We start from the raw sequence: 25,028 nt of genomic DNA, 5'->3' as shown, positions 1-25,028 counted from the left end.
TATGAAGAATGAAGATCTAAGGGAATAAACAAAAGAAAAGTTGTAAATAGTCCCTTCTATGAAAGCAAAATAGTGTAAGGAATATGACAGCCATATAAGCTGTAGCATACAGTGGTAAGGTAGAATCATATAATTTTAAACTGTTTATATGAGAGGGAAAGCTTGATGGAGGCATTATTCCCTTAGTCCTGGGTCTGAATAACCAGTGATACTTACTTTGGTAGAACTGAGCTAGCAAAAGAGTTAGCCAAGAAACAGGTATATGCAAAGACACAAAAATGAAAGATGGTGAGATGCAGACTTCAAGGAATTCAGTGTTACAAGGACAAGACCGTTATGGCTCTTGAATGATGTATTGGGATTTTGATGTTTGGGAATCATGTATTATTAACTTGTGTAGCTCCTAGGGCCATAATAGTGCCTAATACACCTGACAACCTCTTGCCTGGAAAATCCTATGGATGGAAGAGCCAGTCAGGCTACAGTCCATGGGGTAGCAAAGAGTCAGACATGACTGAGTGACTTCTCTTTCTTTCTTTCTTTTACATAGTAATTAATTATAAACATTGGTTAATTTGAGTAAAATTGATTTTGATTATCCCTCCCCAGATTTTATTGAATTGCTTCCTTCACTACGGTTTATTCCTGAGAAATAAAAATCAATTTTCCATGCAGTATCTTAACTCTTATAATGATAAAATTAAAATTCTGTTTATTATTTCGAACATGCTATCAGTAGGAAGAAATGTTTGATTTTTCTACCTTTATGGAGTCCTTAGAAGATAGGGGCTTTTAAAGCATTAAGAAAGAAAAGATGAGTTTGGAGGTATAACCAGCACCAGTATAAGAATTTCCCTTGATCTTAATCAATGATTTTGTAGGCCATCTTAGGGTTGGTTGTTAATTCTGAAGTCTATTATCTATATTCCTGAATGAACAAGCAATTATATATCAAGATTTCTTCCTTGACCCAATATATAACTTAATTGTGAGCTCTTAGAAATACTTCTTATTTATATCTAGATCCAAATTCAGCATTATTTTTAATTAAAAAACAATTTTGTTAACCTGGTTATTTGAGTCCCTCATATCTCAAGACTTTCAATATCTTATTTCTAAAATCAGAATTTCCTGTAGTAAGTGTGTCTCCTCCTATTTAATCTACTGTGGAGAATACAAAAAAGGAGACAATCTATGTTTGTTTCATAATAACACTATGGGTACTAGCTAAAGTTAATTATCCCTCAGAATGAGTTTAGACAGAGTTACTATATTAATTAATTGACCTAACACTTAGGCAAAAAAAAATCTGATTTTAAATATTTGTTTAGGGACTTCCTGGGTCCAGTGGCTAAGATTCCATGTTCCCAGTGCACGGGGAAGAGGTTTGATCTGGGGAAATGAGATCCTGCCACACAGTATGGCAAAAAAAAAATTTTTTTTTTTCTTCAGTTGAATTAATTCACAGTCCTGCTAAACAATTGCCATTCGTTTGGAATCTGTTGTAACTAATCTATACTGTTTTTATTAATTTATTTTAAATTATTTTACTTTTTTCACTTCTCATAAAAGAGGCTACATCACTTTTGTTATTCCTCCCTGGATCCTCTTTAGTTCTTTATATCACACTTAAAACATGGAAAGCATTTCTAAATATGATGTTCTTCAAAGGGTTTAATATAAATGGAATATAATAAGTGATTAAGGCTGCCCTGGTGGCTCAACAATAAAGAATCCACCTGCCAACGCATGAGGCATAGGTTTGATTCCTGGGTTGGGAAGTTCCCGTAGAGAAGGAAATGGAACCCATTCCAGTATTCTTGCCTGGAAAATTGCATGGATGGAAGATCTTGGTGGGCTAGAGTCCATGGGGTTGCAGAGTCAGACAGGACTTAGAAACTAAAACATGTATAAAGGGGAAAAATTGTATACACTTCTTAAAGTTGTGGTGGCAAATCAGTGATATAATACACAGAAAGTGCTTAACAGTATATTCTTGCTTTATATTGGTTAGTATGAGAATAGGTTAATTTTAGTATTTACAGTAAGTTATATTGAATTGTCTCAGTTTTTCAAATGTAATATGGAATATTTGTTCAGTCGAAAACATTGGGACCATTAAGACATACACTTGCTTTTCTATAACAATAGCCTAAGAAGAAAGTTTAAAAAGCAAAGAAATTATAGCCATAAAATTAACTAACTGCAATAATAGAAGCATACATTAAGAGGCGCCAAGAAGGAAATAAGCAGTTCTGCTTGGACTAATGGAGGAGAAATTCAGGAAGTATTTCACAGAGGATGAGACTTGGTCTGGGTTTTGAGGTGCCCAAATATTTCAAGTGTATCAGACAAGAAGAGGACATTTGAAACAGAAGCACTAACAGATATGCTGAATTGAGAAAATTATAGGTTATTCAGTATGTTTGGAGCATTCTGTTTCAGAGGAGGAACAGCAGAAAACAAAGCTGGAGAGGCATGCAGGGACTAACCTTGAAGGCTTTGAAGGTGCTGAATGGTTTTTAGTGAGGGGTTGACATGTTCAGTAACACTCACCTAGCTAAATATTTCAGAAATATTAAATATCAGTAGCTGGGCACACACAACATAACCCTTTTCTTAAAACTTACTTGTCATATCTTTTAATTATCTATATCCTTTATTTCAATATGCCATAGATATATTCATTAATCTTTGTCTTTGATTCATTTTTTTCCATTCCATTTCTAACCTTAAAATTTCTTTGTTCATTTGTTTATTTTACATATTTTTCACTTTGTAAAAAGCAAACATCAGATTTCTCTTTTTAGACTGAGAATGATCCAATACTATTTGTTGAATTGTTACTTTTTAATTTTGAAATCACATCCAAGATGCAAACATCTCAGATTGAATAAGAGAAATAGAAGCAATAAAAAAAGAAAGAAAACAGTTCTTAGATTAGCTATAGTATATTCTATAGTAAATATTCAAATATCTGTATATTAATTTATGGCAGATTTTATTAACTCAAGTTATTTCAAGTTATTAACTTGATTGAAGAACAATCATATGTTGTCATAATTTACTGGTGTATTATAGTTTGGAGATGCAGTTGATATATTGTTATGAAATGAACAGCTTATGCTTTGTCTTACCTTTTTGGTCTGGAAAGGTAACTGGTGACCCCAAAATTGTTTTAAATTCTCGTGGTTTAAGCATATTCCTGAGATTAGAGAAGTAGCTTTGTCTGGAATGAATATTCTGAGGTAGGGCAACTTCCTGTCTGTTCTCACATACCTGAGTGAATGAAAGTTTGAGGACAAAAGAAAAAGTCAAGAAGGAATAGGACTTAAATAAGAGACAGAGGGAAAAGAACATAAGAAGATGAAGAAAGATAGGGAAATAATATAAAGATAGAGAGGGAAGTAAATGCCTTATCTTTTAATTATCTATATATTTATATTTATTAATCCAGAAAGAAAATGTGTCTCCCATGTAATAAAAAGGAAATTAATATTATGCAATTTGGGGACATTGCTTCATTTTTTGAACTGCAAGCTTACTATACAAGTTGTCATTTTATACACATAGTTCAAAGTATTGTTTCCTTTATTGTTATTTAACATAGAAACAGAATATCCAGTATTTAAAATGCAGTTTTCACTTAAGTCTGAAACATGAGCATTATCTAATGATTCATTTTTTCTGACAGTTCTCTGTCCCGCCAATGAATTACGCCTGGATTCCACGGGAGTCATATTGAGCCCTGGATATCCTGACAGTTACCCAAATCTTCAAATGTGTGCCTGGAGCATTTCTGTGGAAAAAGGATATAACATCAGCATGTTTGTAGAATTCTTCCAGACAGAAAAAGAATTTGATGTTCTTCAGGTGTATGATGGTAACCATAGGTTATATTTATTGGATATTCACAAATTCAATTCAAATGCTCTAAGTATACATTCAGGCCTTCAATACAAACAACTGCCTATATGACTTTATTTTATCTTAAGGATAATTTTAGAAGTAGCAACATCAAACTTACCTATATACCATATGAAAATTGCACTTAGCTTGATCATTTTGTTATGAATTGTAGCTGCTTTAGCTATGGAATTAAAATGTATAAACAAACACATTATGTTAAGTTATTGTTTATGAAGTAAATCGGTCCTGGATGAATTTCACCATATTTAATACCATTCTAAATATATGAAATACTAAACAGAAATTGCTCAGTTATATCTAAATTCTATTATTTTCTTTCTGAAGGACCAAATATTCAAAGTCCAGTGCTTGTTTCACTCAGTGGGGATTATTCATCTGCCTTTAATATAACAAGCAATGGTCATGAAGTATTCCTTCAGTGGTCAGCAGATCATGGCAATAACAAAAAAGGCTTCCGGATAAGATATATAGGTATGTGATACTTATAACTTCAGTGCAAATCTCACCTGCATCCTCAGTATGGTTGTGATTAAGGAGCACAGACACAAATACTATTCAGTTAGGTATAAATCTGAATCATAATTCCTCTATTGATGTTTCTTGAGTTATTTATATAACATTTCTGTCCCTCTGTTTCCTTATTATAGTGATAAACAGTACTATGTCTATCACATGATATTTGAAATAATTAAAAGCACTTAAAGTATTTATGACTTAAGTTAATTATAAATGTTGATACTTTAAGTGCTTATTTTCCCAAGACAGGTTTCCCTTGAACACTCAAAAAATAATAGTGTTGCTCAATTGTGTGTATTTGATCTATTTAATATATAAATAACTCCTTTAATAAGTTTAAACAAAAGATAAACATACACTTGTAAAAACCTTTGTTTTCATCATTGCCCACTGATTTATGATACTTGCTAAAATATTTTAAATATTAAAATACAAAATGATAAATAGATCACTTAAAAACCTTTAGTTTTTAAAAAATTGTTTTTTCATCATTGCTTTTCACTGAGTAATAGTGAAAAAGATGAGGGCTGAAAATTCTTCTTAATATCATGATGAAATAGCTTTTTCTATATGCCTTCCTGTTCATGAAGTCTACTGATACTGAACCCAAATTTTCCTGTTGAATAAGTATACATGGTTTTGCATTATGCAAAGATTATATCCCTTTTCTTTATTACCATCCTAAGTCATGTCAGAGGCCATGGGTATGTGCTCAGGAACAAAACACTTCAGAACCAATCAGTCATCTCTTTATTTAGTGTTCAGATCATGTCTTCTGAAGCCATGGATCATTGCAAATCAGCTCTACTGAAAATTACTTTCTTAAATACTTTATAAATTATTCTGACACAATTGTAGACATAAATTTAAATAAATTTGATTCTAGTTTTAAAGGTAAACTGTTGAATTTTACTCATTTATATAAATTTGCATATATAGTATAAAATATAGAAATATAATATTTTTTGTCTACTTTGATTTTTAAATTATAAGATGATAGTTTGTCAACAATGTGTCTTTTCCATATTAGAGGTAAGTTGTTACTGACATTACATGATAGCGTATTTATAATTTTTATCCTATAATAAATATCCATTGTTTGAAATATTATTAAGCATACAAAGGAGAAATATTTAAAGACTGAAATATGTACCCAAGTCATTCTTAATACATTTTCACATTTGAATCAAAGTTTCTATCGTATGAACTTTATATATATCTTTTTACTAAAGCTGTGCCCAGACTATTTAAAAAGTCAGAACATTAAGTTGTATTTTTAATGATGATAATAACTTAAAAGGAAACCATTTAAATCCAACAATTATAAACATTAGATTCACCATATTAAAGACTATATTAAAGACTTATTTATGTTGATCTTCATGACAAAGTTGGACATAAATATAATGGAAACATCATTTTTAGCCCTAAGAATGACTTGACATATTGAGTACATATTTTGCCTTTAGAAAATGACAGGTTATGACACATATATTCCAAGTCCATCTCTTTCTTACTATTTACCCCTAAAGTCTCATTTTTTTCTCAGATGTATACATTGAAGTTTCAAAGGGTAAATGGATCCTGCCAGGCTGAATAGTCTCAAAAGTACATGTATATAAAAAAGCCAGTTGACATTATCTTTTGACATTTCAGACTTCAGCAGATGAAAAAAGTTTTATTTTATTGGCATTTTTTATCACCATATGTAAGCACTCTTGACAGCATGGAAACTCTTTAATAAACTGGGAAAGAAGATTATGAAATGTGGAGGGGTCTATTTTAGACATCCACCAAAATGAAATGCATGCCCTAACATGACATAGGTGTCTGGAGATAATTTCAAAGTGACATGTAGATACATGCTTTAAAATATTTCTACCCAAACTGTGGCATATAGGCCTTTCAAACGACAGGAAATAATACCATTCCAAAAGTCAATGAACTATTTGTATGGCTTTTGAACCTTCAGGGTGTTACAAAAGTATAATGTATTTCAACTTAGGAGACATCTTCAGTGACGATAAGAATTTTAAAAAGTCCAGAAATAGTTATGTATCCTAAAGGTTGTGTCAATAGATTGTCAAGTGGATGGCAAATACTATAATGTCCATATGAAGTAAAATTCACCTAGATGGCAGTTGAATTGACCAGTTTTTATGAACTAGTATTATTATATTTTTAATAACTGGATTGTAAAGAGTTTCTGATTCATTAGTTATACAGTGATTTTAATTTTCTTTTAAAAAAGCTTTCTACTGTAGTACACCAGAATCCCCGCCTCATGGATACATTATCAGTCAAACAGGAGGACAGCTAAATAGTGTGGTCCGCTGGGCCTGTGATCGAGGATTCCGACTTGTCGGGAAAAGCAGTGCTGTGTGCAGAAAGTCTTCCTATGGGTATCATGCATGGGATGCACCGGTCCCTGCTTGTCAAGGTGAAGTATATTAACCAAAAATGGCCCATTGATAAAAGATTAACCTCATTTAGCTTTTTCATTTAGATTGCGAAACTTCTAAAATTATAAACATTCAGAAGCACGTTATAGACATCTCTAAGGAAAATAAGGCTTGAAAACACAGGCTGATAAATTTGAGGAGCATGTGACACATTGTTTTATAATGCTTCATTTGTTGTTATGTGATTTATGTCTTTACTCTCTCCACTTATATGCATACTCTACTCATACATCTACCATCCCGTCACTTAGCTGTCAGAAATGAATGACCTGGAGCTGGATTTTGTGTTAGTGTGGAATCTGCGAGAGAAAAGAGAGGAAAAGATGGCCAAGGTCACTGAAAACATTCATTCTCAAGTATGCAAACATGTGTTCTCAGTGTAATAAATGTAAAAGAAAATGGAAAATGTAGCCAATGACCACATTATTTTTTCTTCACTGTTTAGCTAACTTGACAGAAATGACTTTCATTTTGTTAAAAATCAAAGCACACTCTGAGCATTGATCTTGCAATGCAAAAGAATGACAAATCAACAAATGGCATATTTTAGAGCTTTGGACTAGGTCCAAAAATGTTTTTAAAAAGTAGTTGAGTCTCTACTAGGTATAGTCATAAAGACAAGTTTAACAGTTCCACAGGAAGATGTAATGTCATTGGACTTTGACAGTCTTAAAACATATCACATTATTTTGCAATATCAAATTTAAATTTATATTTGATTTATTTTATCCAGCATATGAAAACATATATAACAACTGTGAACCCTTACATTAAAAATGCAAAGCACTTTTAATAAATAATGGGTGTTACCTCTAATTTGCCTATTGAAGGCAATTTATATAAAAAATAAAATATAAAACAAATCAATTAAAATTTAAAATTTAATAACAGCAAGTTGAAATGAATAAAGATTTGATATTACCAGGTAACTGAAATGATTTACTTGTTAAATTGTGATCTCTAATTCATGAAAATATAGCTTTCATAGATATATGGAAAACAATGAGAACTGAAAAACTGTTTGTTTTATTGATGCAGAAACATTAATTACTTATTAGATAGTGGGTTACCAACACTGAAGGCACTGACTTCTTGTAGAATAGATACATTTAATAAACTGTCAAAACATCTGCTTTTCTTTGACCAATGAATAGCAAATGTATTTATACATTTCTAGTATTTCATATGGATTTAAAATAAACATTTAAATGCTCTGAACTTTGAACAATTAAATATGTTATCAAGAATTATTCATGTATATAATTAATCTTTAAGAAAACTTTAGTGAAAACAGTTAACTATTGGTTAAAATAAAAAATTATACTGAACTTTCTGAAATTTTGACATTGTTTTGTAATGTTAGCATTATAATTTCATGGATTTTTTGGTATATAATATGACATTTATATATAGAGCCTTTTTTACTGTTCTTGACTTGAAATTTTTCTATAATTACAAAAGATAAATCAAAATATAGCTAAAAAAAGACATTTTACATAGCAGAGTGATACAATATTTATATTAATAACTTGAAGAATCATTTCCAAAATTGACCCTTGACTTTCATTGCAACAAATTTAAAAGATTAATTATTTTATAAAAAAATTTTATTGTATGTGACCTGTGTTTGGATATAACTAATTAAAATGAAATGGCTAAATATCATTGGAAAGAGCTATATACACAATACAGTTTTTTGATGTTGTTGTTCCAAATTTGTTTGGCGTTCTTCAGTCATTTTTATTCTTCTTGTCTCTTCAGTCTCCTTATAGGTCCTTGCATATATTTACTTGAGCTGTGGTTAGACAATGTGAACATAGTTAAAGATAGAAAAAGTATTCTGTTGTCTCTATTTGGGTTTAGTTAGGTGTTTTATTTGTCTGTATATCGACTGATCATTATTGACCCCTTGAATTAAATCATTATCATCCCTCTACACAATTGAGTGTTGTACAGTGCCGTGTCCAGCACAGCGGGTGAGAAAGACTTGAAACGGGTGAGCGCCTAATGAAACGACAGACAGATAACTTGGCATGCAGCGAGTCAGGGGGCCCTCCCGCTCTCTGTGGCGGGAAGACAAAATGACTCCTTTCAGCCCGCACTTTTATTGGTAGAAGTCATATGAGATCATTAGGAAATAGCTATTCTGGGGAGTTTGATCAGCACACCATAAAGAAGGAGTAAAGTTAAGGCTCTTCTGTTAATCAGGGACATCTTGTTTTGTGTCCATGGGGACGGCCGCAGGGGCAGGCAGTGAAGCGGAGCAGAAAGCAGGTCCTGTCCCTAGTATGTCCGGTGGACATGCTTAGGAGGACAATCAGGAGGGCGCAGTTTGCCGCACCCTCGAGTCATGTGGCAGGTTCTGGTCTCTGCTCCGCCAGGCTGCAACAGTACAGGGTTATGTAGAAACAGTCACTTTATATTTCCTGTTTTTACTTTTAATTTGTGATTTTTGAGAGCTCTTGGAGAGAAGCCTCTGACGATCACTCAGTGATGAAGATTCTTCTGAACTTTGTTTTTCATTTTTAGCTAAGAACTTAAATTGTAACATTTAAGAACAGGCACATTTGTTCTATCATTTTAGTATGTTGTCTTTTTTTTCAGTTCTGAAATATAGTCATTTTATACTAACCATGTATATGAAATCTATACTATTTAAATTTCACTGTTACTTTACTATAAGTTTAACCTACACCATCCCAACAATGTGCAGTTAACAGTCTTCAGCAGGGATTTAGTGGGTATGGTTTGTTAAAAATTGAAATTCCCAGAAGTCCTAAGTGGAAATACTAACATTGCTTTAATAGACATCAGGGAATGATTTATGTTTGGAACACTATTTTAGAGGTCTATAATTAGATAGCTGGGATAATAACATAATTATATGAGATTGCTTATATAATTTATTAAATCAAAATTACTTTTCTGTTTATAATTTATAAGTTATCAAATTACAAAAGATCAAACTATTCAACAGTAGGGGGTCTGCCATTTAATTTTGAGAATTTTTTTATAGGTTTAGCTAAGATTACTTTTTTTTTTTACCTTGTAGTCAATTTGCATGGATTAATCAAAATTAAACACCTAAGTGAAGGGCTTTATAAGAGAAGCAGAAATAATTTTAGGTTGAAATGAGAGACAGGTAAATAGAATACAACTTTTATAAATATTCCAATGAAACTCATATTTTTCTGTTCTTTTCATATGAGAAAAATATAGTTACAAGTCCAAAATGTCTTATGTAAAAACAATAAAATGAGCTATTTCAGAAATGAGAAATTTTATGACCAGATGTCATAAATAACTCCAGTTGGTTCAAGTCTATACCTATATTCAAATATATTAATCTTTCTGCAAATAGATGTATGAATCTTTATACTGAATATTATATAAAAGATACAGAGAATCTCATTTAGGGTTTGTCTGCCAAATATATTCTTTGAAAGTTTATTTTTTTTTCTTTTTGGAGATGCAATTGTGGACATGTAGAGCACCGATTGAAAGCAACTGACTTCAGGGGACTTCTGTATAGACATTTTAACTTATGTGAAAATATCTTATATGTAATAAACTATTTAAATACAAATCTATACTGTAAATAACACCTTATGGTAAAACTAACGTTCATGTAAATTAGATTTATTGTAAATAAAAATCAAGACATCAAAGACATATCAGCAAAATGCAGAAATATCCAAGCTACACTGAGAACAGTAAGTCCTGGCCCTGTATTTATTAGACATATCCATACACGTCATATTCCATGAATGGTACTTAAGCACATAGAGTTTGGACCTAAGATAAGGTAATATCCAGCCTCCAGGTAAAAACTTCTGTTTTCCTCCTGCCCCAAATCCTCATGAGTATTGGTTATCACCACCTGTAAACTCTTTAGTCAAATTGAATAGAGCCAGTTTGATAGGCCCAGACATGAGTTAGCACTAATACAAATCTATATTTACCTACCTTGCCTTCTTATATAATCTATAAACATGCTGATAATCATGCACACACTGACAAGAAACTCAGTAAGAAACTAAGAAAGAAAGCATTAATAATGTATGGATTCCCCAATTTAAAAGCACTTTCAACAAGAGTTTGAAATAAATGATTCAGAAAATGTTATAGCTCAGAGAAGCTTTTTGGGGAGATATTCTGAAATTGTTTCAGAGGAATTAATAAAATTCCAAATAGTTTTATGTGCTTTACAGTTAATGAGACAGCTAATTATTTTTCTGCTTCTTTGGTCTTTTATGTATGTATTTAATTTAGCAATTTCCTGTGGGATTCCTAAAGCTCCAACAAATGGAGGAATACTCACAACAGACTACTTGGTAGGAACTCGAGTTACCTATTTTTGTAATGATGGATATAAATTGTCATCTAAGGAACTTACCACGGCCATATGTCAATCAGATGGAACTTGGAGCAATCATAACAAGACCCCTCGTTGTGTTGGTATGTATGTTAAGGAAATTTCATCACTTGTGTTTCTACTGGTATCTTATATGATTTAAAACTTTATGTACCAAATTGTAGAGCTCTTCCCTGAAGTGATGTCTAAGAAATAAAATTAAGCTGTCTTGTGCTATAAAGAACTAGAATATAGTGTAAGGACTTTTTACTCATTTTCAGAAGCTCTAGAATATATATGTCAAGAGAATAAAGTGACATTTTATTTTACATAAAAATTTTTATTTACTTTGTAGAAAGGCATCCATCAGTCAGCATGTTTTCAATACATAGGCCTTTTGAAAAAAATGTTTAAGTTTGCATGAATTAAATTATATTTAATACATTCAGTTCTGGCTTTTATAAACATAAATGATGCTGTTGTTGAGATGATCCAAACTTTTTAATAATTGTCAAAATTCTTCATAGAGCTTACATTTAGAATATTTCTCATTGCTGTCATTAATACTGTAATAGGTAAAATAATATTATATAATGGTTATTGAAAATAATTCACATAAAATATTTGATAGCAAAAGGATTGGAAATGTGTTTAAGGTTTTTAATTTTTCTCTATAAAACACTTATTTATTCTCTTTTAGTACTGACATTTCGACTTAGCTGTGATTTCATTTAAAATGGGATTGTTAAATTATTTGAAATCTTAACGTAAGTGTCTAGTAATGCATTTACTTATGATGAGCAACTTTTGAATTAGCTGAAGTTTATATTGACACTGGGAACTGAGTTCTGTTCATTCAGCAAAAGAGTGAATACTGAAAACTCAAACACTCACGCAGGCAAAGTTTATTTTAAAGGACAGAAATATAAAGTTCTTAGCATAGACACTGAGAGGGGGTAAAGAGCCCCCAAAAGGTGTGAATAACAGCAGTTTGTATCTTCATTAGAATTAATCTGTTCAGTTTTGGTTGGCTCAAGGCCAGATGTGTGTAATTTCTGACCAATCAGTTTAAATGTTGCCATGTCCAGTTTGTCATTTTTATGGCTTTTTTGGGTCCCCCATTTTCTCAGTGTCTCCAGACACTATGATGCATCCATTGACTCTTTCTGAGGACCTCAGACAATTATTTATGGACCAAATGTATGTTTAAGAGTTAATGGTCCACCTGGAGTTTTTCTTCTTGATGAACTGGACATCAATTAATATTGGTCTTGTCCTGAGTCTGCATGTTTTATGACCCTCCAGACTAGGTAGACATTCCTCTGAATGCCTGGAAACTGGAGCAACTATGGCTTTAGGCTAGTGAAGCAAAACATTCATATGAGAGAATTAAAATTGAAATTAGAAAAGAACAGAGCCTCTGACCCTACACTGACTGCCTAACAATTTCCACCTCAATATCACAAGTCTTGCATAAAAAGATGATTCTCATAAAACAGATTTTCTCAAAATATATAGTCAGTAATAGAGATTCTAGGTAAATGGAACAATGTGTACAAATACTTTCAACTGTGAAATAGCATGACATGTTCAAGAAACTTCCAATAATACCATAGAGCTGAGGGAAAGATTAGCATGAAAAAAAAAATTACTAAAGACTTTTTATGGCACAAGAGTGAAGGAAGTAAGGAAGTGATGAACTAAGAATGGAATAGACATGAGACATAATTAAGTAAAACAGACATGACTGACTTAATAGTATTTATCTTGGTTTTTGTATAGTTGTTACATGTCCAAGTATCAATTCCTTTACTTTGGAACATGGAAGATGGAGAATTGTGAATGGTTCCCATTACGAATACAAAACCAAAGTAGTTTTCAGCTGTGATCCTGGTTATCATGGATTAGGTCCTGCTTCTATTGAATGTCTTCCTAATGGTACCTGGAGTTGGAGAAATGAAAGACCATATTGCCAAAGTAAGTATACATTCCATTAAACTTATTTCATAAGCAGTCCTTGGTGAATAAATTACTTGATCACTTCTCTACACACTCTAGAACAAGAATGAGGTAATATTAATTAAAAATGATTGATTCTCAAGTCATCTTAAAAACTTTGTAACTGTTTTTATATTTGTAAATGCTTATTAAAAACAGAGTCCTTGGGTTCAGATATCCTTTGCTTAGATTCTAGGTCTATCATTTATTAAAACAACTATGCACTGATCTTAGCCCTTTACATGTATTATTTCAATTATACCTTAGTTCCCATTCAGTTGATATTATTATATTTATTTTACTAAAGATGGAACTGTGCCCAAGAATTTAATCATGTTATGTTAAGTCATAGAGCCTATAAATGGTGGAGAATTGGGCTTCAACCCAAGGATTCTAATGAAAACCTCTGCCTTTTGGTGTTGTATGATGTTTATTCTGTTTCTTAGACTAGCAAATTATACCTTGTTGTTGTTGTTCAATTGTTATGTCCAGTTCTTTGTGACCTCATGGACTGTAGCCTGCCAGGCTGTTCATGGATTTCTCTGTCCATGGATTTCCCAGGCAAGAATACTAGAGTGGCTTGTTATTTCCTTCTCCGTAAGTTCTTCCCAGATCAGAGATTGAAACCATGTCTCCTGCATTGGCAGGCAGATTCTTTACCACTGAGCCACCAGAGAAACCCACAGTAATACCTATCTGATACTTACTATGTATGATTTACTGGTGTTACATGTTGAAAATACCAGCTAGAACCTGTTCATAGCAGAAATTCAGTAAACATTTATTGAATCAAATTGAACATTTGAGTCATTCTATTTTCATGCTTTCTTATAATATCACTATAAATGTCCAGTGTGTAAAGTAGATAAGCTAGCTGAACATGGAAAAATCAGTGGAAATATCTTGAACTTTCTTTACTACATTTATTGGGTATTTACTTAGTGCCAGGAAATATGCTAAGCTGAAAATTCATCCTTTTATTTCATGTTCATCACAATTTTTTAAATTAAATTTATTTATTTTAATTAGAGGCTAATTACTTTACAATATTGTGTTGGTTTTGCCATACATCAACATGAATCCGCCATGGCATTTATGATATAGACACATAATTTAGAAATAAACTAATAAAAACATCTGACATCTAAATGGATTATGGTGACTAAAATATTTAACGTAACAGATACCTCTTAACAGATAACTATATATAGTAAGTATACAAGTACCTAATAATAATTTACTTATGAATATTTGATTTATTTTCTTAATCTCCATATAAGTAAAGAATCTTGGGGTTGCTGTTTTTATAATCATTGATGAATTAAATCTCAAAATCCATGTATAAGTTATATATTCTAAAACTATAGCATATGTATTTGTAAATTTTGCCTTATTCTTTTAGGTTTTTCACCCAAGATCTTTCCCTTTCTCTGGTATCATTGTTCTTCCATTTTAAATTCATTAAAAGGACACATGGGATAAGGATATTTCAAAGAGCTAAGAAAAAATGTATAACAGCAGCATTCGTTATATCAAACATTGAACAAATATTTGTCTGGTTTCTTTGTGTTCTGTCCTTTATTATATAGGACTATATAATAGTCTATATTATATAGTTCTTATATTCTTATATTAAGTTCTACATAAGATCAAGTTCCTGCCCAGAAGTAAGAGTGGAGCAAAAATCAGAACCTAAGAATTACAGTTAATAGAGAAAAATGGAAAGAATAGAATTTTTTTCTGGTCCTTCATTTATTCATTTTTTACATTAAAATATTATAAATATCAGTGTTATTAACCCTAATAAATATTATAGCTACCGCAAAGGATTGTTTGGGGGATTAACTCAAAACAATGAATATATCTTAAATTTTACATGTAATTTTTCAAAGTTTGCAAATTTTCTATTTGTCTATCCAATAGTCTCCTAAAGCCTAGAGATGAAAGCCAGACCTGGAGCCAGATAAAGGATGGTGGTTACTTATTCAATTCTGGGTTTAAACTGCTAGCTGTAAATTTTTATTTAGCTGTTTATGGGCTCTGGAATCTCATTAAAGTTACTGATAAATCAGAGAAAGACTTTGGGCTAATAAATGATCCTACCTTTAGTATTGCTATTTTTTTTTTTTTTTCACCACAACCTGTTGAGTGACCAGGTTGGCTAAGCAAAAAACACAAACAAAATCATATGTCATCCCATGTCACTGTTACTTCCCTGGTGGCTCGGCTGATAAAGAATCCACTGGCAATGTGGGACACCTGGGTTCAATCCTTGGGTTGTGAAGATCTCCTGGAGAAAGGAATAGCTACCCACTCCAGTATTGTGGCCTGGAGAATTCCACAGACTTCCTCAGAATTCTTGTCTGAGACAAGACAGAGTGACTTTATTACATTACATGGGAACTCAAAGGAGAAAAATGTTAAATTATGTCATTTATTTTCTCTATACTGTCATGATCTTTCAAGCATGTTTTGCAAATATCAAGTTTAATTGTCATATTTAATTGTCAATTTTAATGGTCAAATCATAGGAATTCAGAATGTTGAAAACATGATTTTGTTATGTTTGTGTTGACTGTATCTTTAGGATTTTTTATTATGTTATTGTTTTCAAGTTATTTCCTGTGGAGAACTCCCAACCCCTCCCAATGGAAATAAGATTGGAACTCAGACTTCATATGGCTCAACAGCCATCTTTACCTGTGATTCAGGATTCATGCTTGTGGGCTCTGCTGTTCGGGAATGCCTTTCTTCAGGTCTTTGGAGTGGATCAGACACCAGATGCCTAGGTACAGATTTTTAAGTCATTTTAAGCAAACACTTTATTCTCCCTCTCAAAAGGCACCCCTTTTTCATAATAAGAGATAATAACTTATATTCACTCAGTAAGGATGATAAAAACTGGAAAATGTTTAACTTTTAAAATGTCTCATGGTAGAAAAGCTATTAAACAGATATCTCTTAATCTACTAGTATTCCAAATGAGAATCTTAAGTCATTAAGGAAAGGCAGAATTTTTTCCCAGCATGGTGAAAATAAAAGGTGAAAACTAATTGCTGAAAATTATATGTCTGCAACTCCACTGGATTAAGCACTGTAGCTGTTAATTCATTCTAAACCATAGTCAATTCTCCTTTCACCTGTTTGCTTAAGGTAATGACTAAGGAAGAAAAACAATTTCCACATTTAAGTTTCTCCCTTTTTACTTCCTAACAATTCAACATGTGTAATATTACTTTTTATTAAAACTTGAAAAATCTATTTTTCAAGCCTGAAAAGTGAAAGTGAGTGAAGTGAAAGTGAATTCGCTCAGTCGTGTCTGACTCTGCGACCCCACTGATGGTACCCTACCAGGCTCCGCCGTCCATGGGATTTTCCAGGCAAGAATACTGGAGTGGGCTGCCATTTCCTTCTCCAGGGTACCTTCCCAACCCAGGGATTGAACCCGGGTCTCCTGCATTGTAGACAGACGTTTTACCATGTGAGCCACCAGGGTAGCCCATCTGAGGCAAATAGGTTCCCCCCCGGTTTTTTTTTTTTTTTTTTTTGATTAATTCTAAAAAAACTGTTCATTAAAAGAAACTGAATAGCTAGTTTTTTGAAGGCCTTCTATTGAATCCCTTCTATTATTATTAAAATAATATTATGATATATGTTTTATCTTTTTTTAAAGACTTAAACAATTACCTTAAGATTAGGAAAATGGTTTGATTTATGACTTATTTTTCTATAAAATTATTTCAAGAAATGAGAGCTAGTGTTAAATTAAATAATAATAATAAAAATTGTTCTGATAAAATATACACTTGCCTCTTGGGAACAAACATAATCTTATTATTTACGATTTTAAAAATTGCTGATTATTATGAACAGGATATTTCTAAATTTGTACTGTGTTTCAACTCTAAAATTTTACTCTTGAAAAATATGACACATGGGAGTAAAGCCTGTGACTTTAACAGTTTACATACATATTGTATTGATAATAAGCTTGAAAACATTAGTGATGGTACAGTCATCATTTGAAACTTTAAAGGGTATAGGTAGAGATTTTGGTTAAGATTTCTTTTCTCACCCTCTCAGGCATATTTGTTAGTAGGTATACTTGGAAACTCAGTAATGATGGTTTCTTTATTAGAGTATACATATGTATTTGAATATTCTGTAAGACTATTACATAACTAGAAAATGATAAATAAATTAAATCATGTATTAATATAGAATTGAATAATAAACTACTTCCTATTATTTTCTAACTTGGTTTTGGTTATGCTCATTTCAATTGCAGATTAACTTATTTAATTTATTTTAAAGTATTATTTGTAATTATATTTTAAATTATTTCATTTTAAATTAATATATTTATTATAAATAAATGTTATTTTATATATAATATTAGTATTATATATAATATACATTATTATTATAAATAAAAATTTTTAATATATGTAAACTAACTTTAAAATACTCTATTTGGTAACTCTTTGTCCTGATGAACTGCTATTGTATGCTATATGTTATTTATTGGATTTTGTATATAGAGGGTGGTTTTATTCACCTACTTAGAATCCTTATTCTGTTTTCTGGAACAATAAGTTGTAAGAGGAATATTTATAAACAAACATTGACTCTCAGTCTATAAAGACAGCATTCTTGCATAGGATATAGTGTTGACATCTAATATAAATTCAAAAGTGTGTCAGTAGGAGGAATGTGCTATTGCCAAATAAGCAGATCCTAGAAACTTATACTTTGAATTAATTTGAATAATGTACATAGCCTAGTCATTCTTCTCATGGTTGCAAACTTATCCTTATAGCCCCAGATACTTTTGGCTTAGAATGGTCCTAGAATGTGCTTATGATTATTTAAATATAGTGTATTTATTCTCAAACTCCCAGCATTTTATTATAAATTTTTCAGTTGAGAGACTTGATGATGAACACCCACATGCCTAATATCTAGAATGTACAGTTAAACACTTGTATTTGTATATCACATATCTATTCATCCTTTCATGCCTGTATTAACCCATAAATTCATTTTATTTTTGATGCATTTTGAAATTGCCAAATGCAGTACATTTCATTTGTAAACATTTCTATATACATATAAGCTAGCTAGAGTTCAATATTTGCTCATGGTTCTTTTTTTTTAATGTTGGCAAATGTACAGTGCCATAAACACACTTGATACATTTTGACAACTGTGTACTCCTATATAACTAAAACTACTCAATAGTTACAGAACATTACCATTAGCTCAGAAAGCTTCCTTGTGACCCTTCATAGTCAATTTGCAGCTCTCTTCCCCTACACTCTGAAATAATAGCTGTTCTGTTTTTTTCACCGTATGGTAGTTCTTCCTGTTCTAGAAGTTCATGTGAATGGAATCCTAAGTTTTGTACTCTTTTTGTGTAAGGTTTCTTTTATTCTGTTTCAATCATGTTTTTGTGTGTATCAGTAATTTTTTTTAATCTCTAAGTAGAATCTCCTTGTCTTGACCATTCCCCTACTGATGATCATATGGACTCTATCCAGTTTGGGGTAATTATGAATAAAGTTGGTATGGACATTTGTATAAAAGTCTTTTTGTGGACACATCTATTCTTTTCTGGTGGATACTCTGGAGTGAAATTCCTAGAAGAGTTCTAGTTGTCTCACATTTTCTCTAGCATATGGTATAGCTAGTTTTTAAATTTTATTCATTTTTTTGGCATTCATAAAGGTATCTTGCAAAATTTAACTTGCACTATCTTGATGACTACTGATCAAGTATAGTTTCCTGGGCTTATTGGCCATTCACAAATTTTCCTTTGTGAAATTCTGAAGTATCTTATAAATTGCCTTTTATTATGAGTTATAGGAGTTCTTTACATATTGATTTTTTAAAAATAGTTTCTCCCCACCTATTACTTGCCTATTCATTCTTTTTTTAATATAAATTTATTTATTTGAATTGGAGGTTAATTACTTTACAATATTGTATTATTTTTGCCATACATCAACATGAATCTACTACAGGTATACATGTGTTCCCCATCCTGAACCCCTCTCCCTCCTCCCTCCCCATACCATCCCTCTGGGTCGTCTCAGCACACCAGCCCCAAGCATCCAGCATCATGCATCGAACCTGGACTGGTGATTCATTTCATATATGATATTATACATGTTTCAATGCCATTCTCCCAAATCATCCCACCCTCTCCCTCTCCCACAGAGTCCAAAAGACTGTTCTACTCATCTGTGTCTCTTTTGCCGTCTCACTATCGTTACCATCTTAATGAGCAGAAGTTTTCAATTTTTATAAAATCTATTTTCTCTCTCTTTTTTTCTTTCTAGTTATTACTTTCTGTCTCTAGTTTAGGAAACCTATGTTCAATCATAAATCACAAAGATTTCATTTATTTTCCTAGAATTTTTGCATTTTTGGTATTACTTTATATCTACAACTTATTTTTTTTTTTTGATTTATAGCTGCTTTTATTTTTTTTTTTTTTTTTTTCTTGGATAGTTATTTTTATTTTTTTAGCAGGCATGTATTTTTATTTTATTTTTAAACTTTACATAATTGTATTAGTTAATACAACTTATTTTTAATTTGTTGTTGTATATATCATGAAGTAAAGCTGAGGGTTTTTCTTTGCTTGTTTTTTTTTTCCAGAAAGATATCTGTCACTCCAAATTTGTTCTTATTTTTCAAGATCACTTTGGATACTCCATGTCCTTTGTGTGTTCATATATGTTTTAGAATTAGCTTATTTTTTTATTTTTAAAATGCCTGGTAGGATTATGATCACAATTACATTCAATGTATAAGTCATTGGGGAGAATTGGCATCTAACAATGTTAAGTCTTCTACTTCCTGAACATGGTGAAGTTAGTATATTTATTCACTTATTAAGATCTTCTTTCTTTTTTTTTGCAATAGGAAATTTTTATCATAGAGATCATGTATACCTATTGTTAAATTTATTCAGCAGTATTTTTTGTGTGTTTACACTGTTATAGTGAAATTGTTCATTACTAATTGCATTTCTAATTGTTTTCTATTATAAAAATCATTTAAAATATTTATCTAGTATCCTGCAGCTTTCATTCACCTATTAGATATGGATTTTCTTAAAACAGCATTGTCTATGTGTATGTCATGAGCATAAAATATAAGAGTTTTACTTTTTTTGTTTTCTCCTTTATGTTTTTCGTTTCTTCTTTTATATTAGTATATATATTAGATAGGGCCCACCAAACAATGTTAAATAGAGCTAGTGAGAGTGGTCATCCTTTTCTTGATCCCTGTATCAGGAAGAAAGGATTTAATATTTCATCAGTCGATATAATATGAACTTTTTTCTTAGATGTATTTATAAGGTTCAGAAAATGTCTGTACATTCCTAAGTATGGTAGATGACAGTGGTCAATATTTCATCTTAAACCAACAAGTCATTTCTGGATAAAACCCAGATAATCATGATGTATTATATATTTTTTTTTCTAAATTTTTTCTTTAAAGTCCTGCATCTGTATTCATAGGGACATTTTTTCTGTGTCTTTTACAGGTTTAATATTAGGGTTATTATTACTTCATTAAACAAATCAGGAAGTGATTCTTTTTCTTCTGTTTTCTAAGAGTTTGTATAAGACTGGTATTTGTTTTTTCCTTGATGTTTTGCTTAAATATTTGATTGAATTTACTAGTGAAAAAATATAAATCTAAGTGTATTTTTTTGCAGAGGGAGTTATTATTTAAGAATTCAAATACTTTAATATATAGAGGACTATTCATATTTTCTTGTGTTAGTTTTTGGATGATACAACTTCAAAAAATTTGTCCTTTTGTTCTGAATTGTTAAATATGTTGTAATAAAGCAGTTCTTAATATTCCCTGATCCTTTTAACATCTGTAAGCTTTATAGTAATGTTACCTCATTCATTCCTGACATTGGTAATTTTAGTATCTTTTTTGTTTGTTGATAGGATTAGCTAGGAGTTTAACAGTTTTGTCAACTCTTTTTTTAAGTTTCTAACCTTTGACTACCTTGATTGTCTTTCAGTGAGATATTTCACCTGGCCTGGTCTACATTTTCCTTCTATTTTTTTTTTTTTTTTAATTGAGGGATAACTGGCATGCAGTATTATATTAGTTTATCTTACAACGTATTTATTCAAAATTTGCATACATTGCAAAATGATTACTAGAGTAAGTCTAGTTACTATCTGTCACTTTACAAAGTTAACACAAAATGATTGAATATATTCCCCAAGCTGTACATTGTATCCTCATGACTTACTTATTTTATAACTGGAAGTTTGTTCTTCTCAATCCCCTTCAATCATTTCACCTTCCTCTTACTCTCCTCTCCTCTGTCAACCTCTAATCTCTTCTCTGTTTTTATTCTGTTTGCTTTTTTGTTTTGTTTTTTGGATTCGAAATATAAATGAAGTCGTTGTGGTATTTATCTTTCTCTACTGACTTATTTCGCTTAGTGTTAATACCCTCAAGGTCCCTCCATGTTATTCCGAATGGCAAGATTCTGTACTTTTTATAGCTGAGTAGTATACCATTATGCATGTGTGAGATGAGTGTGTGTATTTTATAGTTTTTTACCCATTCATCTATTGAGGGACACTTAGTGGTTTTCATATTTTGGCTACTGTAAACAATGCTACAATGAACATGGAAGTGAATAAGTCTTTTTGAGTTAGTGTTTATTTTTTCCCTTTGGATAGATACCCAGTAGTGGGATTGCTGGATCACATGGAAGCTCTATTTTTAATTTTTTGAGTAATCTCCATATTGTTTTCCATAGTGGCTGGACCAGTTTACATTCTTACCAAGAATGCACAGGGGTTACTTTTCACTACCTCCTCACCGACACTTGATATTTCTAGTTGTCTTTCTGATAATGACGATCCTGACAGGTGTAAGGTGATACCTCTTTGTGGTTTTGATTTGCATTTCCCTGATGTTTAGTGATATCAAGCATCTTTTCATGTGCCTGTTGGCAAATTGTATGTCTTCTTTGGAAAAATATTTGCTGAGATCCTCTGCCTATTTTTTTTTTTTTAATTCAACTGCTTGTTTTTTTTTTTTTTTTTTTTTTACTGCTGTTATTGAGCTATATGATCTCTTTATATATTTTGGAAAGTAGCTGTTTTTCATTTATATCATTTTCATATATCTTCTCTAATTCCACCAATTGCCTTATTGTTTTTATTGTTTTGATGACAGTTTTCCTTCACTGTGAAAAGCTTTTTTATTTATTTTTCTTGTTGTCTTTGTCAAAGAAGACAGATCAAAAAAAAATATTGTTTAGAATGATGTGAGACAACATGCTGCTTATGTTTTCTTCTAGGAGTGTCATGGTTTTGAATCCTTCTTTTTTTTTATTTTATTTTATTTTTAAACTTTACATATTTGTTCTTTATATATAACTTTGTTTTTGGCCATATAGGGTCTTCATTGCTGGACAGGCTTTTCTCTGATTGCACTGAGCAAGAACTAATTGTGATGCTAGGGCTTCTCACTGTGTGGTGGCTTCTCTTATTGTGGAGTAGGGGCCCTAGAGCACATGAGCTTCAGTACTTGCCACATGTGGGCTCAGTAATTGTGGCTCCCAGGTTCTAGAGCACAGGCTTATTAGCCGTGGCTCACAGGCTTACTTGTTCCATGGCATTTAATTTTGTATACTGCAATTATACTAAATTTGTTTATTACTACTAATAGTTTTTGGTAGCATCTTTAGAATTTTTATATATAGTATCTGAAAATAGTGACAGTTTTATTTCTTCCCTTCCAGTTTGAATGCGTTTTATTTCTTTTCCTTGTGTGATTACTGTTGTTAGAATTTCCAAACCCAGGTCTCCTGCATTGCAGGCAGATGCTTGACCATCTGAGCTATTAGGGAAGCCCAACATAGTGCTTGGATCCCTGGAATAAATCACACTTGATCTTGGTGTATGATTTGTTTAAAGTATTGTTGAATTCAGTTTGCCAATATTTTGTTGAGGATTTTTTTACATCTATATTTATTAGGGATATTGACCTTTAGGTTTCCTTTTTGTGGTGTCCTTGTCTGGTTTTGGTGTTAGAATAATGCTGACCTCATAAAATAAGCTTCAAAGATTTCTCTGCCATATAATTTTTTGGAAGAGTTTCAGAAGAATAACTATTAAAAATTCACCAGTGAAGTCATCTGGTCCTGGATTTTTGTCTGTTGAAAGGTTTTTGACTACTGTTACTATCTGTGTACTGTGATTGTTTGATTCAGATTTTCTATTTCTTCATGAATCAGTCTTGAAAGATTGTAAATTTCTAAAGATTTATAAATTTCTTCTAGTTTTTCCAATTTGTTGGCTATAATTGCTCCTAGTAGTCTCATAATTCTTTGTATTTTTGTGCTAATAGTTGTAATTTCTCATCTTTTATTTCTGAGTTTATTTGAGCCTTCTCTCTTATTTTTAAAGAAAGAGTTTTTAGTTCAGGTAATTTTCTCTGTTATTTATCTATATCCTTGATTTCTATAAATGTCTTTAATATATTCTTCTATGTATTTATTTTGGCTTTTCTTTTTTTATTTTCCTTTTCCTAAAACGAAATATTCCTTGTGTCATAAAATAGGATATTGCTGTATTGTATATAAATACATACATCATAAAACTAGATCATAATATTAAAAAATATTATTGTGACCCATTTCAGCGGGTCACTGTGGAATTCCGGAGCTTATTGTGAATGGTCAAGTCATTGGAGAAAACTATGGATACAGAGACACAGTTGTTTATCAGTGTAATCCTGGTTTCCGCTTGATCGGTTCTTCAGTAAGAATATGTCAACAAGATCACAATTGGTCTGGTCAACTTCCAGCCTGTGTGCGTAAGTAAGCATAGCAAAAGTAGTCAAAGACCTCTGTTCAGTTCTCATGTAATTACCAATATTTTTTTCTTAGGTAAGGTAAATGATTATATAGACAGATACACACATGCATATGCATGTGTATTTAAAGAACTAAATTCTCACAATGCATTTTTTTATACTGACATGCTAGATTTTAAATTAGGGTGTGTTCAGAAGTATAAAAAACCATTCACTATGAAAGTGGAAAATATATTAGAATGTCTGTCAATACTCTTTTGGATTTGGAACAATTTTGTAATTGTTTTAATAAAAGATCTCACTAGTTCAGCAAATATTCATCTAATCTCTTAATTTAGATGTGAATTTACACATGAAGGATAAAATGAATTTTAAAATATTCTAGTACTCTTTCTTTCTCTCACTGAATACCCAGTACTCAGAATAACACAGTATTTCACATCACAATTTATCCTATTTTGGATTGAAAAGTAAATTATCCATATATTTCTTATTTTTCTCCTGATAATTTCCACAAGAAATCACTGATATTTGTATTAAAATCGGTGTTAGGAAATGAGGATAAATACTGTAAACATGTTGTAGTTTTAACATTATAGGATTAAATGATAAAGATTTTGGAGGCTTCAGAGAAATAATTCATGGGGCTTTTAGTATGAGTTCACATATTTATAAATTCTATCATTGTCAACCTCATATCAATCAATAGTATTTTATTGGAGTTCTAGTTTAATGGAAAATACATTAGTTTGTTAAGATTTAATAAGATAATAGAGCATACAGTTATCAAAATTGCTTCTCTGTGGTGTGTATGCATGTGATAACAGACCATATAATGATTTAAAGACAGAAATATTATGCTGGATCTATACCAGGTTTTTTGCCTTTCATTA

General features: G+C 31.3%; 1 protein-coding gene across 3 annotated transcripts in view; it reads left to right on the top strand.

Annotated features, from left to right (window-relative positions):
* CSMD3 (CUB and Sushi multiple domains 3) overlaps window positions 1–25,028 on the top strand; it is a 1,469,470-nt gene that overhangs the window by 1,364,608 nt on the left and 79,834 nt on the right. For 2 of the 3 annotated variants that reach the window (XM_070382828.1, XM_005887887.2), the window contains 7 exons: window positions 3,695–3,883; window positions 4,255–4,401; window positions 6,698–6,886; window positions 11,181–11,366; window positions 13,045–13,239; window positions 15,876–16,049; window positions 23,962–24,135. In XM_070382828.1, coding sequence (XP_070238929.1) covers window positions 3,695–3,883; window positions 4,255–4,401; window positions 6,698–6,886; window positions 11,181–11,366; window positions 13,045–13,239; window positions 15,876–16,049; window positions 23,962–24,135 — 1,254 coding nt within the window. The remainder of the gene's footprint in view (window positions 1–3,694; window positions 3,884–4,254; window positions 4,402–6,697; window positions 6,887–11,180; window positions 11,367–13,044; window positions 13,240–15,875; window positions 16,050–23,961; window positions 24,136–25,028) is intronic. The other variant, XM_005887888.2, reaches the window with a different exon arrangement.

Source organism: Bos mutus, chromosome 14 (genome assembly GCF_027580195.1).
Source record: "Bos mutus isolate GX-2022 chromosome 14, NWIPB_WYAK_1.1, whole genome shotgun sequence".
Classification (NCBI taxonomy): Eukaryota; Metazoa; Chordata; class Mammalia; order Artiodactyla; family Bovidae; genus Bos; species Bos mutus.
Note: the sequence above shows the minus strand (reverse complement) of the source record. Positions and strands in the feature narration are given on the sequence as shown.